Source organism: Abrus precatorius, unplaced genomic scaffold, assembly GCF_003935025.1.
Source record: "Abrus precatorius isolate BTA unplaced genomic scaffold, Abrus_2018 Scaffold6, whole genome shotgun sequence".
NCBI lineage: Eukaryota > Viridiplantae > Streptophyta > Magnoliopsida > Fabales > Fabaceae > Abrus > Abrus precatorius.
The window spans coordinates 18,569,168-18,592,583 of record NW_020874406.1 but is presented as its reverse complement, the minus strand read 5'-3'; the positions used below and the strand labels follow the sequence as shown (position 1 = coordinate 18,592,583).

The 23,416-nt window shown below is 31.7% G+C and overlaps 3 protein-coding genes across 7 annotated transcripts; 1 reads left to right on the top strand and 2 right to left on the bottom strand.

Moving 5' to 3' along the window:
- Window positions 1-798: 798 nt before the first annotated feature.
- Window positions 799-4,137, top strand: LOC113869202 (phosphoserine aminotransferase 2, chloroplastic-like). The gene has a single exon (XM_027505416.1). It carries the CDS (start codon window positions 1,589-1,591, stop codon window positions 2,855-2,857), a length of 1,269 nt encoding a protein of 422 aa, XP_027361217.1. The 5' UTR covers window positions 799-1,588; the 3' UTR covers window positions 2,858-4,137.
- A 275-nt stretch (window positions 4,138-4,412) lies between these two features.
- Window positions 4,413-15,109, bottom strand: LOC113869998 (protein GRIP). Of its 4 annotated transcripts, none has more exons than XM_027506584.1 (22): window positions 14,882-15,109; window positions 13,895-14,409; window positions 13,684-13,799; window positions 12,855-13,024; window positions 12,076-12,169; window positions 10,990-11,076; window positions 10,712-10,792; window positions 9,972-10,097; window positions 8,950-9,058; window positions 8,797-8,876; window positions 8,025-8,153; window positions 7,837-7,937; window positions 7,557-7,690; window positions 7,349-7,446; window positions 7,136-7,255; window positions 6,988-7,015; window positions 6,836-6,894; window positions 6,430-6,501; window positions 6,286-6,333; window positions 5,831-5,936; window positions 5,674-5,732; window positions 4,413-5,184 (listed from the first exon to the last, which is right to left on the bottom strand). In XM_027506584.1, the coding sequence occupies exons 2-22, from the start codon at window positions 14,373-14,375 to the stop codon at window positions 5,074-5,076; spliced, it is 2,409 nt and encodes an 802-aa protein (XP_027362385.1). In that variant the 5' UTR covers window positions 14,376-14,409; window positions 14,882-15,109; the 3' UTR covers window positions 4,413-5,073. The 4 variants fall into 4 exon arrangements, with proteins under 4 accessions (XP_027362385.1, XP_027362386.1, XP_027362387.1 ...); XM_027506585.1 differs by having other exon boundaries at window positions 13,895-14,395; window positions 14,882-15,095; XM_027506586.1 differs by having other exon boundaries at window positions 13,895-14,381; window positions 14,882-15,095.
- Window positions 15,110-17,972: 2,863 nt separating this feature from the next.
- LOC113869215 (serine acetyltransferase 2-like) lies at window positions 17,973-21,908 on the bottom strand. Of its 2 annotated transcripts, none has more exons than XM_027505434.1 (10): window positions 21,535-21,908; window positions 21,274-21,471; window positions 20,808-20,867; window positions 20,619-20,714; window positions 20,505-20,529; window positions 20,066-20,160; window positions 19,476-19,642; window positions 19,171-19,244; window positions 18,527-18,586; window positions 17,973-18,353 (listed from the first exon to the last, which is right to left on the bottom strand). In XM_027505434.1, exons 1-10 carry the CDS (start codon window positions 21,727-21,729, stop codon window positions 18,316-18,318), a joined length of 1,008 nt encoding a protein of 335 aa, XP_027361235.1. In that variant the 5' UTR covers window positions 21,730-21,908; the 3' UTR covers window positions 17,973-18,315. The 2 variants fall into 2 exon arrangements, with proteins under 2 accessions (XP_027361235.1, XP_027361236.1); XM_027505435.1 differs by having other exon boundaries at window positions 18,266-18,353; window positions 20,628-20,714; window positions 21,535-21,748.
- Window positions 21,909-23,416: the final 1,508 nt, after the last annotated feature.

The following is a 23,416-nucleotide window of genomic DNA, read 5'->3' as shown; positions in this document are numbered from 1 at the left end:
ATTCATTTAGTTCTCTGACTCTTGTGTTTATTGGGTTCCACCAGCCCAACAATCAAGCATTCTCCAACAGTTACCCTCTCTTTTACTTTTAAAAAATAAATTTTAGAGCAGTAAAATAAGGATATGATGCTAATAACAAAAAATAAAAAATAAAAAAATACTATTTTCAAATTCAGTGAATATCTATTTTATTTTGTATATTCATTCTAATTTTCAGCATAAAAGGTTCCAAATTTCAATTTGTATACTCTCACTGCACGGTAGAAAAACATTATTTTATAAAAAATTAACTTAATTAAGCATTATTTTATTAATCTTGTCAATGGGTACCTAAATTATATATTAAAAATTGTTAATATGAAAATTTATTATTAAATAACAGTATAAATTATTATATATTTATACTTTTTGTATAATATTAAATATTTCTGAGTCTGAGTCATTAATATATATTAAAAAAAATTAATTAATATAAATTTATGATTCTTAGAAAATTCATTCATGTGAATATCAATCAGAAAAAGAAAATATAAATTTAATACTATATGATTAAAATATTAGAATTTTTTGCATTTTTAAATCTAAGAGAGAGAAAAAACAAGGCTTTGAGTGAGATGTTTGGGTGGTGTGACCCGCCAACAAAGCCCTCTGTCATTTGCAATAACAAGGAGCGCCGCCAGCTTTTAAAAAGGGCAAATTCAGAATTGGGAGTCCAAAGTCCAAAGTATATTATAATTATAAACCAAAAAACAAATATCTCACTCCCTTTTTCCTTCTTTCCAATTACAAAAGACACACCAATTTTGTTCCACCAACCACAGATTTCACAAATTGCACCTGCTAGAGTGCTAGATACCACTTTCACCATTTTTTATGACCAAAATATATTGAAAGACCCCTCAGTACTTACCCTACAGGGTTAAGGTAACCATTTCTAGGACAACTAGATACCAATTATGTTTGTGTACTCAGTAAAAGAATTTACAATATACTAAGAGTTACAAGGTTATCCACTGATACTAAAAAAATGTAATTACAGAAAATTACTGGGGGTGCTAAAAATATATTAATTAAAAATTTCAATTAATTGAATAAGTTTCATAAAAAATTCAAGAAAGATTTGTAACACATTAAATAAATTAATATCTATTTTAGTTTCTTAAATTATAAACATTAATCACTTTAATTTATAATTTTGCAAAAAAAAAACTTATTTTAACTTAAACATTTTAACAATAACTCAATTGAGTCTTTATTTATTTTCTTTATCATTTTATATAAAAAATAAATAATATTTTATCAAATTTAAGGGAAAAAAAAATTCTAAAATCAAATATTGAAATAACTGATGCTTGTAATTTAAAACATTAAATCATAATTTACCCCCGAATAAAACTCACTATTGGGTAGGTAATTGAACCCACCAACATCCCATCTCAGTATAAATTTTCCCCACTTGAGATTCAGATCTTTGCCATAAACATTTCCGACTCCATAGACATTAAAAGAACACACCAAACTCTGCACAAACAAACTCTCTCTCACTCTCTCTCCTCTGAAACAAAACAAAAACTCGGTAAGCATCACCATGCCGATGGCAACTTCACCTCACACTCACCTCCTCCACAACCCCACCAACATCAACAATCACCGTAACAACAACAACCCTTTTCCCATCTTCACCCCCAAACGCATCTCCTTCAAACCCACATCCATCAAATGCGCCACCCAAGTCCAGACCCAATCTCCACCTCTCACCCAAGGCCAAGATCGGGTCTTTAACTTCGCCGCCGGTCCGGCCACCTTGCCGGAAAAGGTGCTTCTCCGGGCACAATCGGAACTTTACATCTGGCGCGGATCCGGCATGAGCGTCATGGAGATGAGTCACAGAGGAAAAGAATTTCTCTCCATAATCCAAAAAGCGGAAGCGGATCTACGCACTCTCTTGCAGATCCCGTCGGAATATTCCGTTCTCTTTCTCCAGGGTGGCGCCACCTCCCAGTTTGCCGCCGTGCCGTTGAACCTCTGCACCCCAAACGACGCCGTTGATTATGTTGTGACTGGTTCATGGAGTGACAAGGCCTTCAAGGAGGCACAGAAGTACTGTAAACCCAAGGTGATCTGGTCTGGGAAACCTGAGAAGTACACAAATATTCCGTCTTTTGATGATTTGGAGCAGAACCCTGATTCTGGGTATTTGCATATTTGTGCCAATGAGACTATTCATGGGGTTGAGTTTAAGGATTACCCTACTCCCAAGAATAAAAATGGGATTTTGGTGGCTGATATGTCTTCTAATTTTTGTTCCAAGCCTGTTGATGTGTCCAAATTTGGGGTTATTTATGCTGGGGCCCAGAAGAATGTGGGGCCCTCTGGTGTCACCATTGTGATCATCAGGAAGGACTTGATTGGGAATGCTCAAGCTGTGACTCCTGTGATGTTTGATTATAAGATCCATCATGAGAACAGTTCACTTTACAATACCCCTCCTTGTTATGGTATTTACATGTGTGGTTTGGTGTTTGAGGACTTGTTGGAACAAGGGGGTTTGAAGGAGGTTGAAAAGAATAACAAGAAGAAAGCTGAGATTCTCTATAATGTCATTGATGGGAGCAATGGGTTTTATAGGTGCCCGGTTGAGAGGTCAGTGAGGTCTTTGATGAATGTGCCTTTTACTTTGGAGAAATCTGAGTTGGAGAGTGAGTTTATCAAGGAGGCTGCTAAGGAAAAGATGGTTCAGCTCAAAGGACATAGGTCAGTGGGAGGAATGAGAGCATCCATTTACAATGCTATGCCTTTGGCTGGGGTTGAGAAGTTGGTGGCTTTCATGAAGGATTTCCAAGCCAGGCATGCTTAGAGGAGGAAGCTGAAATACTTGCATAAATCTATTGATCCCAAGTTGGGGTGTGTTGTTTTGATGTGTCATTAGAGAGCACACTACTTGGGTACATTAGCTTTTTTATGTGAGCATTTCTTTGCCATCCATAAAGGGTCACTATAATTCAAAAATGTCTTTTGTCAGTTTTTGCTTTCTTTATTTAGTTAGCTGTCTCTTTTGTCACTTTATAGTGCCATGTTTTGATATTCAAATTTGGGTCGGCAAGCAGTGTTTTCATTGCACTTTACCGTTGTCGACTACAAGTTTAGTAATATAGTTCGATTTATTGATGTATCCTCTACAAGTTTGTATGGGTTGAGTCCCATGTGATATTTTCCTGGATGTAACATGAAGTATATGCTCAATAAATTAAATGAGGATGGAAACGTAGAACCACTGTGTTATATTATGCACAAACTACAAATCCCTTGATTTGCACTACAACGTTTAAGGGATGGAGAAGTTCTTGTATGTATGTATTTATTTATAATAACGGGTAATTTGTGCATTGAATCAATCAGAGTTTTCAATCGTGTTACACGTGTAAGAGTTTCTGTCTTGTAATAATTTTTAAATTCATTGTTTATTTTTTATTCAGCAATTATATTCACACACACACAAAAATTATATCATTTTTCTACCTTATATTTTGTGTTTTTTTTTCGCTATTCTGTTTTATTTCTTATCATATTACGTTATTAATCACATTTTTATTTTTTTTTCTTTCTACCTCTCTTGTTTCCACGTTATACACAAATACTATCCTTTCTTATTCTAGTGATTCCCAACTTTTCGGCTCTTTCTATTGTCTCGTTGCTGCCATACCATGCAAACAAGCGATCAGCAATTCAGCATCTAGGATCAAGCAAAGGAAGTAATAGAATGAAAGCTCAAACTTGTAATTAAAATGACTAACGAGAGACGAGCCCCACTAACTAGGAGGTGATACAATGAATTTAAAATTCTACATAAGTAAGAATTTGATAATTTTTATGCCCCATGGCAAATATCTATTTCATTTATTGTATAAATAAGAAAATTAGAGGCTACAACACTTTCTGCTAGCCCACTACTTTGGTAACTATCCCCAGTCTGATGTAGTTTTGTTTTTTCTTTTTTTCCTTCTTTCCTAATCACCAAAAGAAAATGAAAAATTCAAGGGAAGAACGGAAATAGAGGTGAGTTAAAACTTTTTCTTGTTGAAGGAAGAAAACAAAGTTTCTTTGCCCTTCGGACATGTGCGTGATTATTTGATAATTTTGATTTAACAAAAAAAAAAAAAAAGGATAATGGACTTTATGGCAGGATTGTAACAAGCAAAGAGAGATAATAGACGAGGTTTAGAATCTTAGTTTACCGAGTGAAAACGCACTTGGTCTCAGGATACCCAATTGCTTCGTATTTGGGGGTGGGGTCTGGGGGTACCTCAATCAAATTGACTTATATACTTTATAGAACTTCATTTTCTTATAATTTCACATGTCTACGAACACACAAGTAAAATCTGAAATTTGACTTACACCTAACAATCTTTCCACAAGAAAACGGAGTGCTTACAATATCAAGCAACAGTAATTTACTAAGAAGTTGTTCGAGAGCCTGCCGAATCAATCTTACCGGACCTCCGGTAAGCCGTTAACATGACCAGATTGAGCAACTCAGCACGCCCCGAACTGGCCTATAATAACCATACAGCTCCACCCAATCATAATATAATACACAAAATTTCTGATTCACCAACGAAAAGCAAATCTTTGTGAAGCATGCCTTATCATTATTTGCAAGCCTGAACTCAGAAAGAGAACACATTCCTTTGGCATTGTCAATTTGAAAATTTGTATATAAGGGTATGATACAGTTTTTTAGCAATGCTTTTTGACTCAACATATTCTATGTTAAAAAAATGAATTATATTGTTGCTTCCTCAGCCAAATAACAAGTAGAACATCCCGTGAGTTCTCCTTCCCTGTTGTGATATTTGTTGTATTACCCTTGATGCTTCTTTACAGCTTGTCAGCTTCCAAACACTTGCAGGGGACAATTGATGTTGTAGCCAACAATTTTTCCCCCTAATTACATAAACAAACCTGCTTTCTCAGCAACAGCGAGTAAACAAACATACTGCTGCAGCTGGATGGCAGAGCAGACATTCTAACAAACAATAAAACAATTCTCCAGCACTCCCATTTATGCCATTAAGTAAATGAGAATCTTGAGAAAAGAGAGAGGCCAGATCCTGAAGCATCACTTGCAGGACTTGGCGGCACATCTGTTGAGTTGTGATATGCCTGTTGACACTTCTGCATCTGCACACAATTAAATTGCAGAGAATTGTTTCCTTTTCATTACTTTTGGTTTTAAAATAACGTACATACATTCTATTAGCCATTAAAATAATTTGCTGAAACATAAAAAACAATTAAGACACTTTTGACTTTTCTAAAAGACAGCATTTTAAATTATTATATCAGGAAAATTATGGGAAGACAAGAATTATATGGCTGGAAAACAGATTTAGCTGAAACATACTGTTTTGAGCATTTAGTGACCATTCAATTGAATGCTTGAACATATATTTGAAATTCTTATGTCTCACTGGACCATATTCACAGTTTTAGCCAAAAAAATTTGAATGTCAAAAATACATCAAAGTAATTTCATTTCTAATAAAAAGCCTTAATTTAACTTTTGAGATGTAATAGCATTGCATAGAGTGCACCTCTTTACTTTGCAGAAGTTCATTACTTCCCTCATAAATAATACTCTTGGGCATGCAAAGTAGATGACAAGATTACCTCTTCTGGACTAAACTGAAGCAGCATTCCAATAACTGGTAGTAATACCTCAACTTCACCTGGTTAAAGGGAACATTTACATTATCTAGTTTCTCAATACTAGTTAAAAATGTTGAGATAAAAAAGGACCTCTTCACTTTGTTTTCAAAATTCATACCAGTCTCAAGCAGCTTTAAGATAACATTTTTCAAATATGTCATATCTACACCTTCCCTTTTCTTTGATCTTTCCATGTTGCGAAGCTCAGCCTTTAACATTGTCTCCTGCAGTCAGAATATTTAAAAACCCATAAGCATAGTTTGCCAAAAACTGAAACATATAATTAAAATAAAATACTTCTAAAGAATGCTCATTTCTTCATTTATTTTTCAATAGTCACAATTCTAAAATTGATGTAGCCAATTCATCACTGTACGACTCAGGTGAAATGAAGCCATTGAATAATTGTCAGTGTAAATAGAACATAATAACAAACATCAATTCATTCCACCTATCAATTTTATGTTATTCATCCTGACCCTTCCACTCTAAATGGTATCAGCATTTTACTTTGTCATTAATCACTTTACAAATACATCTGGAAATACAATTACAAAATTCTGGCACACATACCTGTTGGCTGTGGAGACGATTCTCACGTTCAAGCTCCTCAATTTCTTCCTAAATTACCAACATAGATTATATAGTATTACAGAAGAAAGGGAGGCAAACCAATGGGGGATAAAAGATAAACATTCTAAAGAGATCAAGACATACCTGAAGAGCTAAAATATGGCGCTGTGACTGTGCTAGCTCTTCCTCTCTTTGGGCTTGTTGTCTAGCCAAAAGCTGAAAGTACGACAAATATAAAAAAGAAAAAGATGAAATGATAGAATCTCAAAATATACAAATGGATGCAAGAGTCTGAAAAAATAGTCCTAAATTTTGAATGAAAAAATCTTTCTTCCACTTCCATAACCACTAACCCCCTTCCAAAAAAATAAAAAAGAGAGAAAGAGGGTTTCAGGGTCATGTCAATGAAGCAACTAAAACAGTTGCTTTTTCTCCCATAAACCTGACCAAATTGCTATACACAACTTTCTAAATAGAAGGAAATATTCTCTACAATATGTTACAAAGATAAATGAGTTAAACTATAAATTGGGAAAAGTAAATGCTTTACCAGAATTTGCTGTTCTGCAGCTGAGGGACTTAAATTTGTTGAATCCAATTTATGCAAGGCTGTACATAACAGTTGAAGAAAGAACGTCACTCATCATCCCTAAATGCTTGACTTGTGGAACAGCTACTTTCATACTATAAATAAATCAATACCTGTTGTATGATTATCATTTTGATCGACCTGAAATCATATGAAAGAATTGTGAAACCAGCATAATGAATATGCCAGACCATGTAAATGATAAGTATAGGGTCCATTCCTTATTCTCATGATATTGAAAAGGCAGATAAAAAAACATACTCGAGGTCTTGATTGAAGAGACTGACGAAGATTCTTATTTTCATCTAGAAGTCTGGATATTTCATTATCTTTCTCCTCAATCATCCTATCAGCAAGATCATGAAATGAAGCATGCTCTTCCTACAAGTTTTAGATTCAGTTAGCACAAGAAGGGTCAGGAAAAAACTAATTTGGGAGGGAGTCCAAGCACAGGTTCAACAATTTGCAGATTACCTTCAATTTTTTACATCGCTGTTTGAGTTCTTCCAGTTCCTTTTGCCTATCTTTTGTAGCAGTTGCTTCATTTTCAGCCTTCATTGCCTCACATCTGACTGAAAAAGTTGATTTAAGTTAACATTCTAATACCAAATTCATACAGATAGAAGAATCAAAGAAGTATAAGGTATAAACAACTATTTAACCAAGTAGCAGAGTGTATTACTTCTCCATGTTTCTTCCACATTTTTAAGGCTTAGTCCCCAATCCTCTTTCTCTTTTAGGTGCTGAGCATTAGCTGAGTCAAGCTTTATTTCTAAGCTCCTTAGTTGTTGCTTGACATTTTCAAGGTCTGTGTCTCTGAAATTCATAAAATGAGATGAAGCAAGTTTTTCACATCAGTTACTTGTAATGCATCTTTTGCTTCAAATTATATGTTTGTAACTAAGTAGTATTCAAAGTGACATATTACGCAAAAAAGCTAATAAAAAATTGTCATATGATACCTTTCTGCTAGTTCTTTCTCATGATTAGCCATAGCAGATTGAAGATCTTGAAGAACTCTATCCCTTTCTTCTGTTATAGATAATACTTCATTTTCAACCTCCTGAAGAAAATTAAGAATGCAATTGGTGATTCATATATACACATTAATCAAACAAAGTCTTCCACAAAAGATTGTGATAAAATGTACTTTTAGAGTTTCCTCAAGAGCTTTGAGTTGTTCAGAATCTTTAGCAGCAGCCAGTTCAGCATCCTTCTTTTGAAGAAGTGCATGTGCACGAACCTTGTACGAAGAAAATTCCCTCTCAAGAGAGCTGATCTGCAGAGGCACAAAATCCCATGTCACACACATGTTAAGTTGTAACTTGTAATTAATGTGCCTAGTTAGTATGTTTTGCTGCAAATGTAATAATCAACAACCATTCAACTGTGTGGATTAAATACAAGCATATTTCCATAAACACTTATCAATTAAAAGCTGTAGTGTTATGAAATTTATATTATGAAGAGATAAAAATATCAGATTCATTGAAGCAATAACCATCTTGACACCTAGTAGTGCCTATAATATGTTTGTCAAAAGATGCCAACAAAAAGCTTTCAAACTGTATCAAGATACTGATACAGAAGAATACCAGATCCAGTTTAGAAACAGGGTTCTCTCCCAGAACAGAAATGTCATATGACATTACATAATTAAATAGCATACTTTCTAATAAAAGCAAGAAAATACACTAATTCAAAGCAAGAACAAGGGTTATTAATTGATATTTTTATCAAAGTACATTTCCTGGACAAAGAAGAATTTCCTAACTCTCACCCAACTTCAAAGATAGACAAGAACTGTTATTTTTATTTTTTTTTTACGCTTTTTAAGATAAAAGAGCAAGCAATAAATCAACATAATTTAATCCTTGTTTAATTTTCTACGAGCTAATTAGTAAAGGAAAATTAATTAGAACCTCTTCCTTGGAAGCCAACAATTCAGTATCTCTCATGTTAAGGAGCCTTGTTTGTGCAGATACCTCTGATTCTAGCTGACCTGACCATTGCCAAAAGCATAAATATGCCTATTAAAATAATATGAGAAAGCTTACAGAAGGATTGATATGTACTTCTTATTTTTGCTACTTCAACTTCTGAACGAATACAGTTGCTCTCTGCAGTTTCAAGTTTTGCTTTAAGGGCTTGAGATGCAGTCTCCCAGCTTTCCCTCTCTTTCTCCTGAACACACCACAGCTTACGAACTAAGAAATCATATAACAAATTAATCCAGCTACAGGTTCAGTGACAATAAGACCTCCAAAATTTTAGGCATTTCAATTTCTCTTCAAATACTTGTTATCACCTATGCATAAACCAATTCTGGCAAAAGGCACAGAAACAGGCTAAAATCACAATTTTCTTCCATGTATAAAGGGAAAGAACATTGATGACAATGATTATACTAAATTAACATATGGAAAATTTGAAGACAATGAGCAAGATAAATCAGAGAGAAATTTAATTAAATGATTTAATCATCTATCACATGCATTTCAGTTAAGTCAATGCATTATGGGCAACTTCATTCCTGCTTGTACAAGCATTATTTTAAGGGATATCTGAACCCAAATAATTAGTTAAGGAAACCATTCTTCAATTCCAGCATATGTAATGCATAAGTCAATGCAGCATTTAGAAGTGCATAAACATGATCATTTATGATCAATAAATTACAATTCCAGATTCTTCCATGTATCCAAGACATGAAAATTGGTGAATAGAAAAGGTGACAAAAGTGCTTCTCATACAGCTGTGTTGTCAGTTATTAAGCAGATTCAAATTTTCTATAGGGACACAGACATTATAGTTACCTAACAAGACATTGCACATAATAAGATATTTTCATCACCTAAAGCAACATATTATGTACTTTTGGCCTTTTTTATTTTGTTTTACTTTATTTTAACTTCAAAATGGGATTTATGCTTCATTGAACTCATTTTGAGCATGGTTTAAATGTCAAAAGTATGCACGTACATGTATTACATAACATCAAAAAAAACTTTCTTGGTTAAGGAGAAGGGGAAAACAGAAGAGAAATCCAACACACAATCGAACACCAATTTATACATGCTAAAAGACAGAACCATACATGCTCCTGTTTTAGGTGAGAAAGCTCCCCCTTTACACTCTCCACAGATGCTCTGAGTCGTGCTGCTTCCCCAGATGATGCTGCTTCCATCTCTGCAATTCTAGATTCTTTTTCTGCAACTAGAACCTGGAGTCATATTAGTGGATTAAGCATGGTCAGGTCATCAGCTGGAAACTTCTGACATGTCCAGGAGCACGTTTATTTATATATGAAATGATTGACACCAGTTAACTAATGATGAAAAGAATTTTCATTCTTCAATCACAATTCATTTAATTATTCACTATAAAACGAGTCCATTGAAGATAAACTTAATATTCAGAGAGAATTTAAATGTAAGTTAAATATGCAAGACAAAATAAATGCTACACACACAAAGAAACTTATATGGAATGTAAAGAATAAGAAACCTATCAGCTGATTCAGCTCATCCTCAAGTGTCTCTCTATTCAGACCAATTCAAGGCCTAGTAACAGTTTGAAAGTAAAGCCTGAACCCTATTAAATTAAATTGGATGGTAGTTTCTGAACCCAAATCCACCCACAAATAGTCTGGTTAGCTAGCCCTTACAGACCTTTATTTAAAAGTAGAGCTACTCACTAAAAAAGCTAACCATAAAATAAAAAAGACAGCTATATTTGAATAATCATTAAGACCTGGTTATCAATGCCCCTTCAAACACCTCCCTGCCAAACAAGGGGAATGTATGAAAAAAGTTCATAATCATTAAACTCACTCACCTGCAATGAAGAAATGGATTCAGCTGCCTTACTTCTATCGGACAATGCATCATTAAGTTGAGCCTCCAAACTCTCTATATTCTGCAGGAACAAACATTGAGTTGAAGCCAAAACACAACTAGATGCTAAATACACAATACAGATTACAAAATATAACCTTTTATTCAGTAAAAGAAGAAATTTGATGAGGGATGAAATAAGATGCAAGAATATGGTGTCCTCCCAAAAGATTAACTGTGAAAACAGTCAGCCAAAAATGCTAAAAGATTCATGTGTACCTTTTGATGTTTAGCTGAGAGCTCAGCTAGTGCAGCTTGCCTTTTTTCGTCAGCAGCCTGAAGCAAACCTCTCATATCTTCCAACATCTGAGTTGTCAATTTTATTTTGGGATATCCAAGGAACATAGTTATATATAACTGATTTTAAAGGTTGTGCTACCAAAATAGTAGAAATCCACAAGGTTCATGACACAATTATGACTGCTAAAAAAAGTTAAAACAATAGGCATTTAAAATATTACAAAAAAATCAGTGAAAATATCTAATATCTCATCATAAAAATTGTTTCCAGAGCATAAAGAACATAAAGCAAGCACTTAAAGTTTGACAACAGAAATTCAATTCCTAACATGTTATCTAGTCACATAAGAGGATCCCAATGGATTCAGAAAGAATACCATTTAAAGGAAGGGAGGCAGACATGTGATCCAACAAAAAGATCAAATATTAATATATTTTGGCCTAAATGCAAACATGTGGTTAAGAAACAAGTTGGGTATAATATCTAATTTGGTAAATTAATCAAATGCAAGCATCAACCATTTAGTTTATAGACATATGATAGTATAACCATCCCTAGTACCACACTCACTACCTCAGAAGAAGGTACTCAAAGGCCCATTAGTTCTGGCCCAAGCACAATAGCTGACATCAGTGAAGAGAAATCTAGAAGAAAGATTCAAGTTCTTATCCATTTGAAGGATTACATTTGCTATTAGCTACATGTAGGGCCACCTCTGACAATAGGAACCAATTCTATTATTTTGCATGAAGTTTAATGATCCAGAATCTTCTTTTACGTTATTACTTTCCCTATTATAGTGCATATAAGGCACTCTTATAATATGTATCGAGGTATGCAAAAATGAATTAAAAATATTCTCCCTCACTATCTTATTCTCTTCTCTATGTACACCCCTTTCAACATAATAGTGCACAGAGTTAAGTTATATATGCAAACATCCACAAGAGACAAAGTCATAATCAGTCATTGGTATTCAGTAAGAATATCAATAAGCACTATAAACAACAGGAGATCCAAATCAAATAAACACTTCCAAAATAACATAAAAAGATTGTCTGTACCTGTTCCTTTTCTGCAAGTGACTGTTGCAATGCCTCAAGAGCAATCTCTTTTGGTTCCAATGACCGCCTTAAATCCTCAATGGTATCTCGAAGTCTGCGAAATAGAGATTTTTAAATTAATAATTAGAAATGGGACACACCTAATGGGATATTTGGTTGTTATTGTTGCTTATAATTAGAAATGGGATACGATACTCTTAATTCTCCCTTTTATTTAAATTTAGAATTAGTGTAGGCCCATCAGAAACATTCAATTATAGTATAGACAAATCTTGAAAGAAATCTTCTTGGAAATAATTTATGATCAATTCAACACAAGGTTGCTGTCTAATGATTCCTACATGGCCTAATCAATTAAGATCAGGGGTTAATATGCCACATTTGGAACAAAGCATTTAACTTTCACTGAAAATGGGAGAAAATGAAATTTCTTTCACAAGTATATTTATAACAAACATTCCAAGGGAATAACTAATCAATAAGACATGCTGATCCCAACCCAAGAGAAGACAAAAAAATTCCCCCAGTTTGTGCATGTACGTGTGCGTCACTGTAAGTTTCTACACATTACATAATCAATTTGATTCTTGCAGCACAAATACCCATAAAATAAATAAGGTTTGGGTGATTTCCCATTATAAGCACAACTAATTTTATTATGCATATCAGTCGTACAATTTACTATAAATGAGAACATAGCTTCTCCTGACACACACCTAAAGCTACACAAGTTTCTAACTAATGGATGTACTCGATGAAAAGCAGATTAGTATCCTTACTTGTTGTTTGCACTTCTTAATTGTTGCCTATCACCATCCATGGCTTTCAATGCCTCATTTGCTTGCTTCCTAGTGCGCTCTAACTCTTGTTGCAATGCTGACTGTTGGGATGATGCTCTCTCTGCAGTTTCATTCACCTCAGATAAGCGGGCCTCAATATCATCTTTTTCCTGCAAATGAAATTTCCCAAACAATAAATTGAACTCAAACATGTATAAAATAATCCAGTGAAGTCCTTTAAAGAGTAAGTTGCTTCAAGAGGTTGTGTTGAAGCACTAAATAAGAACCTTTTGTGATTATATAGAAATTCTGGAGTCCAGGGTTGATCATTAAAAGACAGACAACATACAACTTTTTTTTTTTTTGTGGGGGTGGGGTAGTAGTCTAAGTGGGAGCACTTGATCAGCAGTTTGAGCACAGGTTGTGATAAAAGATTGAATAAGTAGGATCACTTCAAGGAAATATAGACAACAGACAAGAACTATCTTTCTAACAAAGGAGAGAGTGTATTATTAATGAGAATAGTATAGGAATTACAGGAAAGAAGAAGAGCAAATGCCCCCAGACAAGCAGAGCTCCTACGGCCCCAAGTTATACATCTGAAAATTGATTTAAAATCTGACTACCCCAATTCTTCCTAAAACCTCCCTATATAACAAATTCCGAGGTCTATTTTCTCTCTCCTATAACCAAGTCTTTTCCTCCCATTTGTTATATACAGTTTAACCTCTTGTCAGTCCGTTTCTTATACCAAATTAGGCCCAATAACCTATCAACAATATCAGCATAAAAACATTAACAAGCCAGAAAAGAATATAGCAATAGTCACCTTTTGAATTTCTTGAATGCGCTGTTTTGCTCGTTTGTGAAGCCTATTAAACTTTGAGTCAAGTTCAGAGTACTTCTCTTCACGCTCTTTAATTTCTTGGTCCAACTTCGTTTGAGCTACACCAAAAAGCAATACAGTGTATTCATTCTAAGATAAAGCCTAATGAATGATTTGTGACGTTCACTGTTTCATACATGTAACACAATCAGACCTTCTGCAAGCTTTTCAGAGAGCTCTTGGGCCTTGGCTTCAGCCTCTGAATATGCTATTTGAAGGTGCTTCAAAGCCTCTTCAGATGCAATTCTTGTTTGTTTTTCTTCCAGAAATTCTTTATTTAACGATTGTATCCTTTCCTGTGGCTCTTTCACAATGTCAGATTCCCGATCTTCCAGGTTACCAACTCCTTTCTGCATATTAGAGTCACTATGTACAGTGTTTATATTGCTAAATCCCTCAAATTGTGACTTCAAGAATTCATTCTGAAATCTGAGGTCCACAACCATTTGTAGAAGCTGATCGTGAGCGTCATCTGGACCTTGATTGCCATCAGACAAACCGTTTTCCAATATAATATTTCCATTGTTTTCATCTTTGTAATGATGACTCACATCAGGCAACTGTTCCTCGGGTATAGAAGAATCTTCTGCATGAGTTTCCATCATTTCACTTGTATCACCTTCACCTGATGCCATTGACTTCTAGCAACACAAATCTTACCAGCATAAGCTGAAATGAGTCAAATGACAGCCAATAGCCATGAACCGACTATGTAACATGAGATATAGATAGCAATTTTCAAACGGCCATCCATTCATAACAAAGCTTCTAAGAATATTAACTTCAAATGAAAATGTTAAAAGTGATAACATCAAAAATATTTTAATACTTTCGATCAAAAACCACTCCAACGGAAAATCGAACATAAAAATTTTTCAATAACTTTCACTTCAACTTCGAAATGCTCCACACATAAAAATGCATAAAATTGAACCAAACTCATGATTTTTCACGATAAGATACAAACAGGTTACATAATCAGCTAGAAAGAAGCCAAAACAGAGCTTAGTTTTAGTGTCATTTGATTCTCTTCCTCAAAATGTTGTGATAAATGGAATGGAATTCGAATTCAAAACGAATCCAGTAACGTCATTGAATTAGGATAAATATCCAAGCCTGAAGCTTCCACAATTGAGTGTACCTTAGTGTGCGGAACCTGTGCTACAGAACGAATGAGGAAGATGATTTAGCAAATAAACGACGCAAAATCGATTTGAACGCGGAAACCGCCGGTGGTGGTGAGATCGCCGGTGACAGAATGGATCTCACGCCGGCGAGCACGGAAAGGAGAGGAGAAAACGCTGCCGTTTCAGAATGTCCCCGTCGGTGCCTCTGCACAGATTCTATTCCGAACTAGGAAAGAGGATTTGGATCCAACATCGACGATGTAATATTTTTATTAGACGAGGGTATTTGAGTAATCGTGCGCTTTTTAAATAACAAAAATAGAAGTATATTTTTTAATAATTGGAGAAACTATATTCCAAGTTATATTCAATTTTTAAAAATATATACACTAAATTAAATAATTTTGAAATGAAAAATTATTATATTAAAGAAATAATAGATAAAAAATTTGCTCGCTTAAAGTTAATGAAATTAAAGAATATTTGTTCACTATAGGTGTACTATTAAATAAAAAAAATTTAAAATTAAAATTGAAAAATTATTATCTGATTAATTTTAAATTTAAAGTTTAAAATAATGAATATTTTAATTATTGATGACAAATATTTTATTATATTAAATAAGATAAAAAATTAAAAATAAATTGAAAAGTATAAATTAAAATTAAAAGATTACATAATTAATGCAGAAAAAAGGCATCCGATGTAATAAAAAAAATTAAAACAGTTTCTTTTAACATAACTCGTAAAAATACTCTAATTTAAATAGTAAGACTCATACATTATGTATAAAGGTAAATTAATTTTGAATTGTTAAATATAATTAATACTTAATGTGTTTATATATTAAAAATAATTTAAATAAGCATATTTATTTAGTTTAATACTTATCTATGCTTAAAACCAAAATAATAGATCAAATGGACCGCAAGAAAAGCAAAATAGAGAGTTTAGTAAATATCATACTTAAGATTAAAAAAATAATAAAGCATAAAATTGAGTGTATTTGATGAAATAATCAGAATAATCCCATATGTCTATGTTAAAGATTTGTCTAAGCTATATTATGAGATAAATAATCACATTTTAGGTGAACGAATAATATTTTGTTAATAAAAATTAATGTAATTTTTATTCTAATACCGTAAATTCATTAGTTCACTTTATTTGAGGTCTATTCATCTCATGTAAATCATAAAAAATAAAAATAAAAGTGATTTTATAGACGATAAACAAAACAACTTAAAAATAATTTTCACATAATATTTTAAACATACAAATATTTATATAATTCATTATTAATATAAGCAAATAGTGTAAAATTTTTCGAACACTTATTAATTATGAAAATATTTTTTTACGGCTAACGTAAAAACACACTAAAGCTTAAAGAGAGTTACTAGTTACATATTTTTATTCGTACAATTCATTTGTCTTCACTTGTAAATTTCAATTTTAAGAAATACATTTAGCATATTTTATAAATTAAATTTAAAATTATCATATATGAATAACTTGCAGAATTTAATTTTGAAATATGTCAAATATATTTTTAAAAATTAAATTTCAAAAAAAAAAAAAAGAGCCAATACAACTAAAAAGAATGGGCTGTACAAAAAACAATAACCAAGTTTAAATTAAGTTCATCAAGAACTTGGATGTGCTTTAAGCCCAAAGCAAATTATCTACGTCGCCACCCATTTAATTATCGGCTTTTAGATGGTTTTTTAAGACTATTTTTTTCTAATTACACCATTTTTTTCCATAAACAAAATTTTTAAGTTTATTAATCACTTTTAAAAAAGTTTATGCAAAACCCTCTTGTGCTTTGATAGCAAATAGCAGGCCAACTTGTTCTGTTTGTTTTTTTGTACTTTTAGTTACTGCTTTCTCCAGCTTGTGCTGCGTTTTTTTTAAGAAAATGTATTTTATAATATAATTTCAAAATGATAAAAATATTATAATTTATTATAGACTTGTATATAATTGTGACTAAAAATAACTTCAATATAATTTACAATATATAACTACAATAATATTAAAGCTTTTGTTTTATCTACAACTCAAAGCAAAACATATGATAACTAATATAAACTAAACTACAAACTTATTTTAAAATTAATATATTAATTAATAAGTTGAGGAAGCTTCGAACCAAAAGGAAGGATGATGTTATAATTGAGGTCAACAATTAAAATTTAACATCATATATAATTGCACATATTTTTATATTTTAAATACTTAATATATATATATATATATATATATATATATATATATATAACTAACAGCATATTTATTTACATTTTTAAAGAGTTTTCTCTTTTTAAAACTAAAAAATACACTTTTTTGTTAATTTTTTTTAAAATGTAATAAACATGCTCTAAAAGTGTAACTTCCCAGCATTAAAAATCATTACCGTTCCCAAAAACGCATTGCCAAAGAAAAATTACATTTTTCTAATATTTTTTTATATATAAGATTCGGTGTTTTTTTAAAGAAATTACAGAATTATAAGATTGAAAAAAATTCCAAATGTCAATTTTTAGTATAGGTATCAATAAAATAACAAAAATTACAAAATTTCAATACTTTTTAATAACTATTTTTTGAAATATAATAATAATTTAAAAATAAAAACCTTCGATAATAATTTTTAAAATAATAATAATAATTTTTTAAAGTACCACAACAATATCACTGACAACGTTTGAAAAATTATCGTATTTTTGTAGTTTTTTTCAAAACACTGAATTTTGATGATTTTTTCATTTTTTTTTCCATAAGAAGAGCCATATTTTTTTTGTTAGAAGTCAGTTTAGAAGTTCCAAGCAAATTCTGGTACCAAATAAACTTTATAATAATGTTTAAATCGTGCTAATAAATATCAGTAACATTAACAAATAAAAAGATTATTAATAATTATAATAAAAACACATTAATAATATTTTTTATAAAAAGAAGTTTCACTTTTAACATATTAATCCGTGCCAGTAATTATTTGTCATAACGTTTTTCCAATAAAATTTTTTGGCTTCAAACGGCCTAAAAACTAAACCGAAGTGCCTTATGCACAGAAAAGAAAGAAAGAAAGAAAAAGTTTATGTTCAGCTACATGGCTGAAATAAAAACTAAAATATTTGAAGAGCTAAAGATACTAAATCAGACATCGCCCTTTCCCCCTTACAAGATCACCAGGAATAACAGGTTAAAATTAAATTTAGAAAAAAAGAAGCAGAAGATAGAGACAAGTTGCGTCTGCTTTTAAGTTTGTTCACAGGAATTCGCTATACTGGTGCAAGAGCCTCGGCACCATAAATCGCAATTATGGGAAGTATAAAGTACTATTAATACTAAACTAATCAAGATCGAAGTTATCATTTTGAACTGGTTCTTATTCTTCCCTTTGAAGGCAATAAATGGCAAATGAGACCAACGCTATCGAACCTCAAGTGTTCACTTCATCTCTATCTGGATTCTGAGCTCCTGAAGCATTTTTAAGATTTTAGATAGGTAGAAAAATAAGCTTGGTAGTTAACAACTTGAACAAGGTAACGAGTAATAGGTGAATACTAATAATCTTAAGCATGGGAATTTTTTGGTCCTAGAGAATTTTTTGTTATATTCAAACAGAAGGAAAAGACAGGAAGAAAGCTAACCACTGGGCTTTTCATCTCTGAAGTTTGTAGCTACATGTGTGAAAAATTCTTTTGTAGCATCTACACAATCACGAGAACAAAAATTATGTGAGATATAAGGAACACATGTACATTGAAATATTTTGATAACAATAATTTATACTACGAAAGTTGCCTAGAGCATAAAAGACAAGTTAAAAGTGCAATTGAAACCAGAGTAGGATAATCTATTTGCCCTAAAGTACTCCCTATATGACTCGGAGAGGTTTCTTTTATGGTGGATTTCTTACAATATGAATTAAAATGTAATTTCAAGAACATTTTCATTGATAATGGGTACTGAAGATAACTAACTACTCCAATGATGGGATAAAGAGAATCCTAGAGTTACTGGTTGAAGGAACTGAACTGCCATGCTAGAATAAAGCCAGCCTGTACCATAAATAAACATAATCATATAACAGCAAGAGAGAATGTGACACTAAGCATAACTTCTGTAAACAACTTTTGGCCAATTCACTATAATAGCAATCGGGAAAGCATACTGGTCTAATGAATCACGGGACAAACGAGACCGAAGAATTTAGGCCTTGACCCCTTATCTTTAACAAAGCGAGAGAAACAAGAAATTTTCAATAATAAGGCAAGCTCCAAGTGTTGCTTACCATGCTTCATTGTTAAAGACGGATCATGCTCCTGTAGACCACTAATAACTTTTGCCGGTATTCCTGCCGCAATGCTTTAAAAGAAGGAAAATGTTAGCTTCTACTCTAAGTAACTAAAAGTGGTAAACTTTTATTGGTAAAAAATATTTATTATCTTAAGAATATAAAAGTATAATAAATGTTATACTTTTCAATAAAATTTTATTATTTATAAAGATATTTAAACTCAATCTTAAATCTTAAAGACTGAAGTTAACCAAATCTCTAAAACAATAGCAAATAAAACAGCAGCTATCCAGTAATACCTGTGGGGTGGGACCTCTTTTAACACGAGGGAGCCAGCAGCTATCATGGCACCTTCACCAATCCTAATATTCCCAAGTATAGTTGCACTTGCTCCAATTAGTGCCCCTTCACCTACTTTGGGGTGACGATCACCTATTTCCTTCCCTGTGCCTCCTAATGTTACACCCTTTCAAATCAAATATATCATGCAAAAAGCATAATGAATGGGTTAAAATAATAGCATTGGTTAAAAATAGCTTTACTAATAACAAGAAGAAACCAATTTCTTAAATGTTCTCTCTTAGAAATAAAGAAAAGGGAGCAGAGTTGAAAAGTGGAATCAGAATAGCTTTCAGAAACTGTTTCCAGGACCATTGTGTCAGTGGAGTTGTTAGATATTTAACGTCAGTTTCTTGTGTAGAAAATATGAACTGTTGAAAACATTTTTATTTCAAATAATTTATAACTCCTCTTATGCAAGAGCCAATTTGTTAAAATGACATCATTCAGGAAATAATAAAAAAGCTAATTTATTTGACATGAATAACGTTTGAAAAAGAACTATTAGCAAATATAATCATTAAAAAAATCAATAAAGAAACGCACTCACATGCATCAATGAAACTCTGTTCCCAACAATAGCAGTTTCACCAATAACCACACCTGTCCCGTGATCTAATAAAATTCCCTCCCCAATTTTCGCAGCTATATATATAAAAGAAAACATAAAATCAAAAGTTAAATAATAGTAATGACCAAGACAAAAGAGCTTTCAATATATTCAGTAGAGAGACAAACATCCTTCAAGACAAAACTCAAGTCATCAGCTCTCTCACTAAATAAAAGAAAAGGAAATCAGTTATCTACATGCTACCAAGAACTAAAGATAGAACCCTCGAGAATATTTTCTATTTTATTAATCTCTTTAATTTTCCTTAATTTAGAAAATTAAGTTGGTGGCAGGCATAACATGAATCTATTTGCAACACTAAACTGCTTCTCTTAAGGAATAGAGGAAGTATTTGGAAGCAAATATGAAAGCAGCATACCAGGATGAATGTCAACTCCAAAAACCTGCGTGGGAAAAGACGAGGGATTGGATTATGGGCAACAGGAACACGAAACACCCTTATATTAAAAAGTTTAAGGAAGTAGAAAAGAACCTCACTAACACGGCTTTGCAAGGCCAAGGCCAATACTTTGCGTCCCTGGTGCCACAATGCATGTGCTACTCGATAGACTTGGAGAGAATGGTAACCCTGTCAACCCCACAGATCATGAATAGCAAAGCATTAAATACCACAAATGAATCCTATGAATGAAAACAAAGGCATAGAAAGTTACTTACTTACCTTCATATACAAAAGCGCAGAGCAATAGGACAAACAAGCAGGGTCCCGATCCTTAAATGCCTGTTCAGATTAAATTACATAAACACAAGAATTAAATGAAATTCAATTCTATTCGATTGAATGAAATGGGAATAGGACAAAAACTTATAGTGTTCTTTAGGTACTATTAAGACCGGTTTGGAAAAGTTTACTAACACCTTACCATAACAACTTGTTTTAATAAGCTTCTTGTTACATGTATTAAATCATCTCAATAAATTTTACTACTATATTTACGAAAACGTATTAAATAAATACTTAATTGAGCAGTATTTCCAAACACACTCAAGCGTTGTTTCTCAATTAAAATTAAAACCCTATTTTAATAAAAAAATTGTATTCACCGTCGTTATATATCATCGAAGCAAAACTCTAATTTTAATGGATAAACATGGCGAACATGCGTAAACAACGACGACGAAAATACCTGGAGATCGAGGCGAATGGATCGCTGGATTGCTTGGTCATGCATAAAGAGATTGGAGAAAATATCCATAAGCTGAGTGGCTAAGAGAGTAGGGTTTTGGAGACGGTTGGCAACAACAAAGGCCAATGCTTGCTCCAAGCAATGGTGCGACAAAATGCTAGCGTACAAGAAGCTACTGAGAATAGGCTCCTTCTCTGCCTGCAAGCAAAACGCGATTAACATTTAACAAGGAATGAAAAGCATAATAAGGAATAAACGAACCTCGAACTTGGCTTCGTCTCTGACAGCATCCCAAATGGGGTCAGAGGCGTCCAAGGCGGGTCCAGGATTGGGGTCGGGTAGGCCCATGGCGTAAACGGGGAAGATGCGATGTGCGGAGGAGGGAGAGGGTTGGGGGAAGCGTTGGAGCATGTCGGAGGGAACCGGCCAGGTGCGGTGGTGGCTGAGACAAGCCATGAGTAGGGAGTAGAAAGTGGTTCTTCTTCTGGTTTTGTTTTTAAAGGGAAAAAGGTGGCACAGATGAAATATGAAATGACAGAAAATACACAAAAAAGAAAAGTGCCATTATGAATGGTTGAGATTGTGCCTCTCCAACATGCCTTCCTTGCCTTCTCTCTTTCCAATGCCCAAGCCCCCTTAAAGTGGATATCGTTACTCTAATATATATATCTTAATTTGTGCAGAGAATTTTCTATTAATAATTATTATTATTTCAATCAAGGTCATAAATACTTTAAAATAATAATAAAATACCCATATAAAAGAGGGTACTTTTTTTATATGGTTTTTATTTTTTAAAATACAAAAAATATGAATTTTTTTGCAAAAGTACAGAAATATGGAGTTCATGCAATACAAATATTCAGAAATAAAAATAATATAACAGTGATAAAAGTTAAAAAGTCGCTAATGACGATTTTTTTAAAAAATATTAAAAAAATAAAAGTTGCTAATGATGATTTTTAAAAAAATAATTAAATATTTAAAAGGTATATTAAAAGTTATCAATGGCAATTTTTCAAAAAATCATATTTCTGTAATTTTGCAAAAAATTCATATATATAAAAATGTTCCATATAAAAGAAGATACTACTTCTAAAAATATTTTTTCAAAAATAATTTCTATTTAATATTTTGAGTTAGATAGATTTTGTCATATAAATAATTTTTAAAACAATTTAAATTATTTAATATCTTATTTAAATATATCCAAATTAATATAATATTTTTTAAACCATATACAAATATGAATTATTTAATTATTATTTTTATAGTTGTTTAATTTTTAATAAAATTTAACACATATGATTAAAATGATTTATAATTATAATTTAATAATTAAATTAATAAAAATCACAATTTGTATAAAAAATTTTATGATAATTAATTAATGTAACTCGGTGTATTTTGATTTTAAAAATAGTGATTAATAATTTATATATTTTTAAGTATATATAACTAATTTATTCATTAAAATTATAATTTTAAGTGTATTAGTTATAATACTGAATTTTTTTAAATTTTATAAAAATTATATCTTATTATCAACTTCTAATTACAAATTATAAATAAATTTTTAAACAAGAACATTTTTAAGACTATTCTTAAATATGAACAAGTTTATAAATTATTACTATTATATTATCATACTAAGAGATTTTTTATATACGATATACTTATTTGTTTAATTTAATATTAATTTAAACTTAAATTTTTATAGTTTATTTTAAATTTTATTTAATATAATAAACTTTTTTGTTGCTAATGTTTATAATATTTAATTCTTCATAAAAAATATTTAATTTTAAAAATTACACAGTATATTTTAAATTTAATTAATGATACATGTATAATGCATATAAAAATATATTTGTAGTTATATTTGTTTTAAATTAATTAAAAATTATTCTTATACATCATAATTTTTATATTTATTTTATTTTATTTTTATAAAAAATCAGTATAAGAGATAATAAAATACTTTAATTATCTTCTAAAAACTTAAAAATAAAATTATAAGAACCAAATAATCAAATTAAATTAAATCGAGATTAAATTAAATTTTTACAAAACCTAAACCAAATTTAATAATAACATATATATTTTTTATATCAAAACAAAGAACTTAAATTTAAAAAACAAG

Excerpts from the sequence above, each read along its gene's own strand:
- LOC113869215 (XM_027505434.1), bottom strand. The coding sequence starts at position 21,729 with ATGGCTTGTCTCAGCCACCACCGCACCTGGCCGGTTCCCTCCGACATG. Across the intron at positions 21,472-21,534 it reads GAGACGAAGCCAAGTTCGAG|GCAGAGAAGGAGCCTATTCT; the intron begins GTTCGTTTATTC and ends TTTTGCTTGCAG. Across the intron at positions 20,868-21,273 it reads CCATTCGCCTCGATCTCCAG|GCATTTAAGGATCGGGACCC; the intron begins GTATTTTCGTCG and ends TAATCTGAACAG.
- LOC113869202 (XM_027505416.1), top strand. The coding sequence starts at position 1,589 with ATGCCGATGGCAACTTCACCTCACACTCACCTCCTCCACAACCCCACC.
- LOC113869998 (XM_027506584.1), bottom strand. The coding sequence starts at position 14,375 with ATGGCATCAGGTGAAGGTGATACAAGTGAAATGATGGAAACTCATGCA. Across the intron at positions 9,059-9,971 it reads CTCACCTAAAACAGGAGCAT|GAGAAAGAGAGGGAAAGCTG; the intron begins GTATGGTTCTGT and ends TGGTGTGTTCAG. Across the intron at positions 6,502-6,835 it reads CTGCAGAACAGCAAATTCTG|CTTTTGGCTAGACAACAAGC; the intron begins GTAAAGCATTTA and ends TCGTACTTTCAG.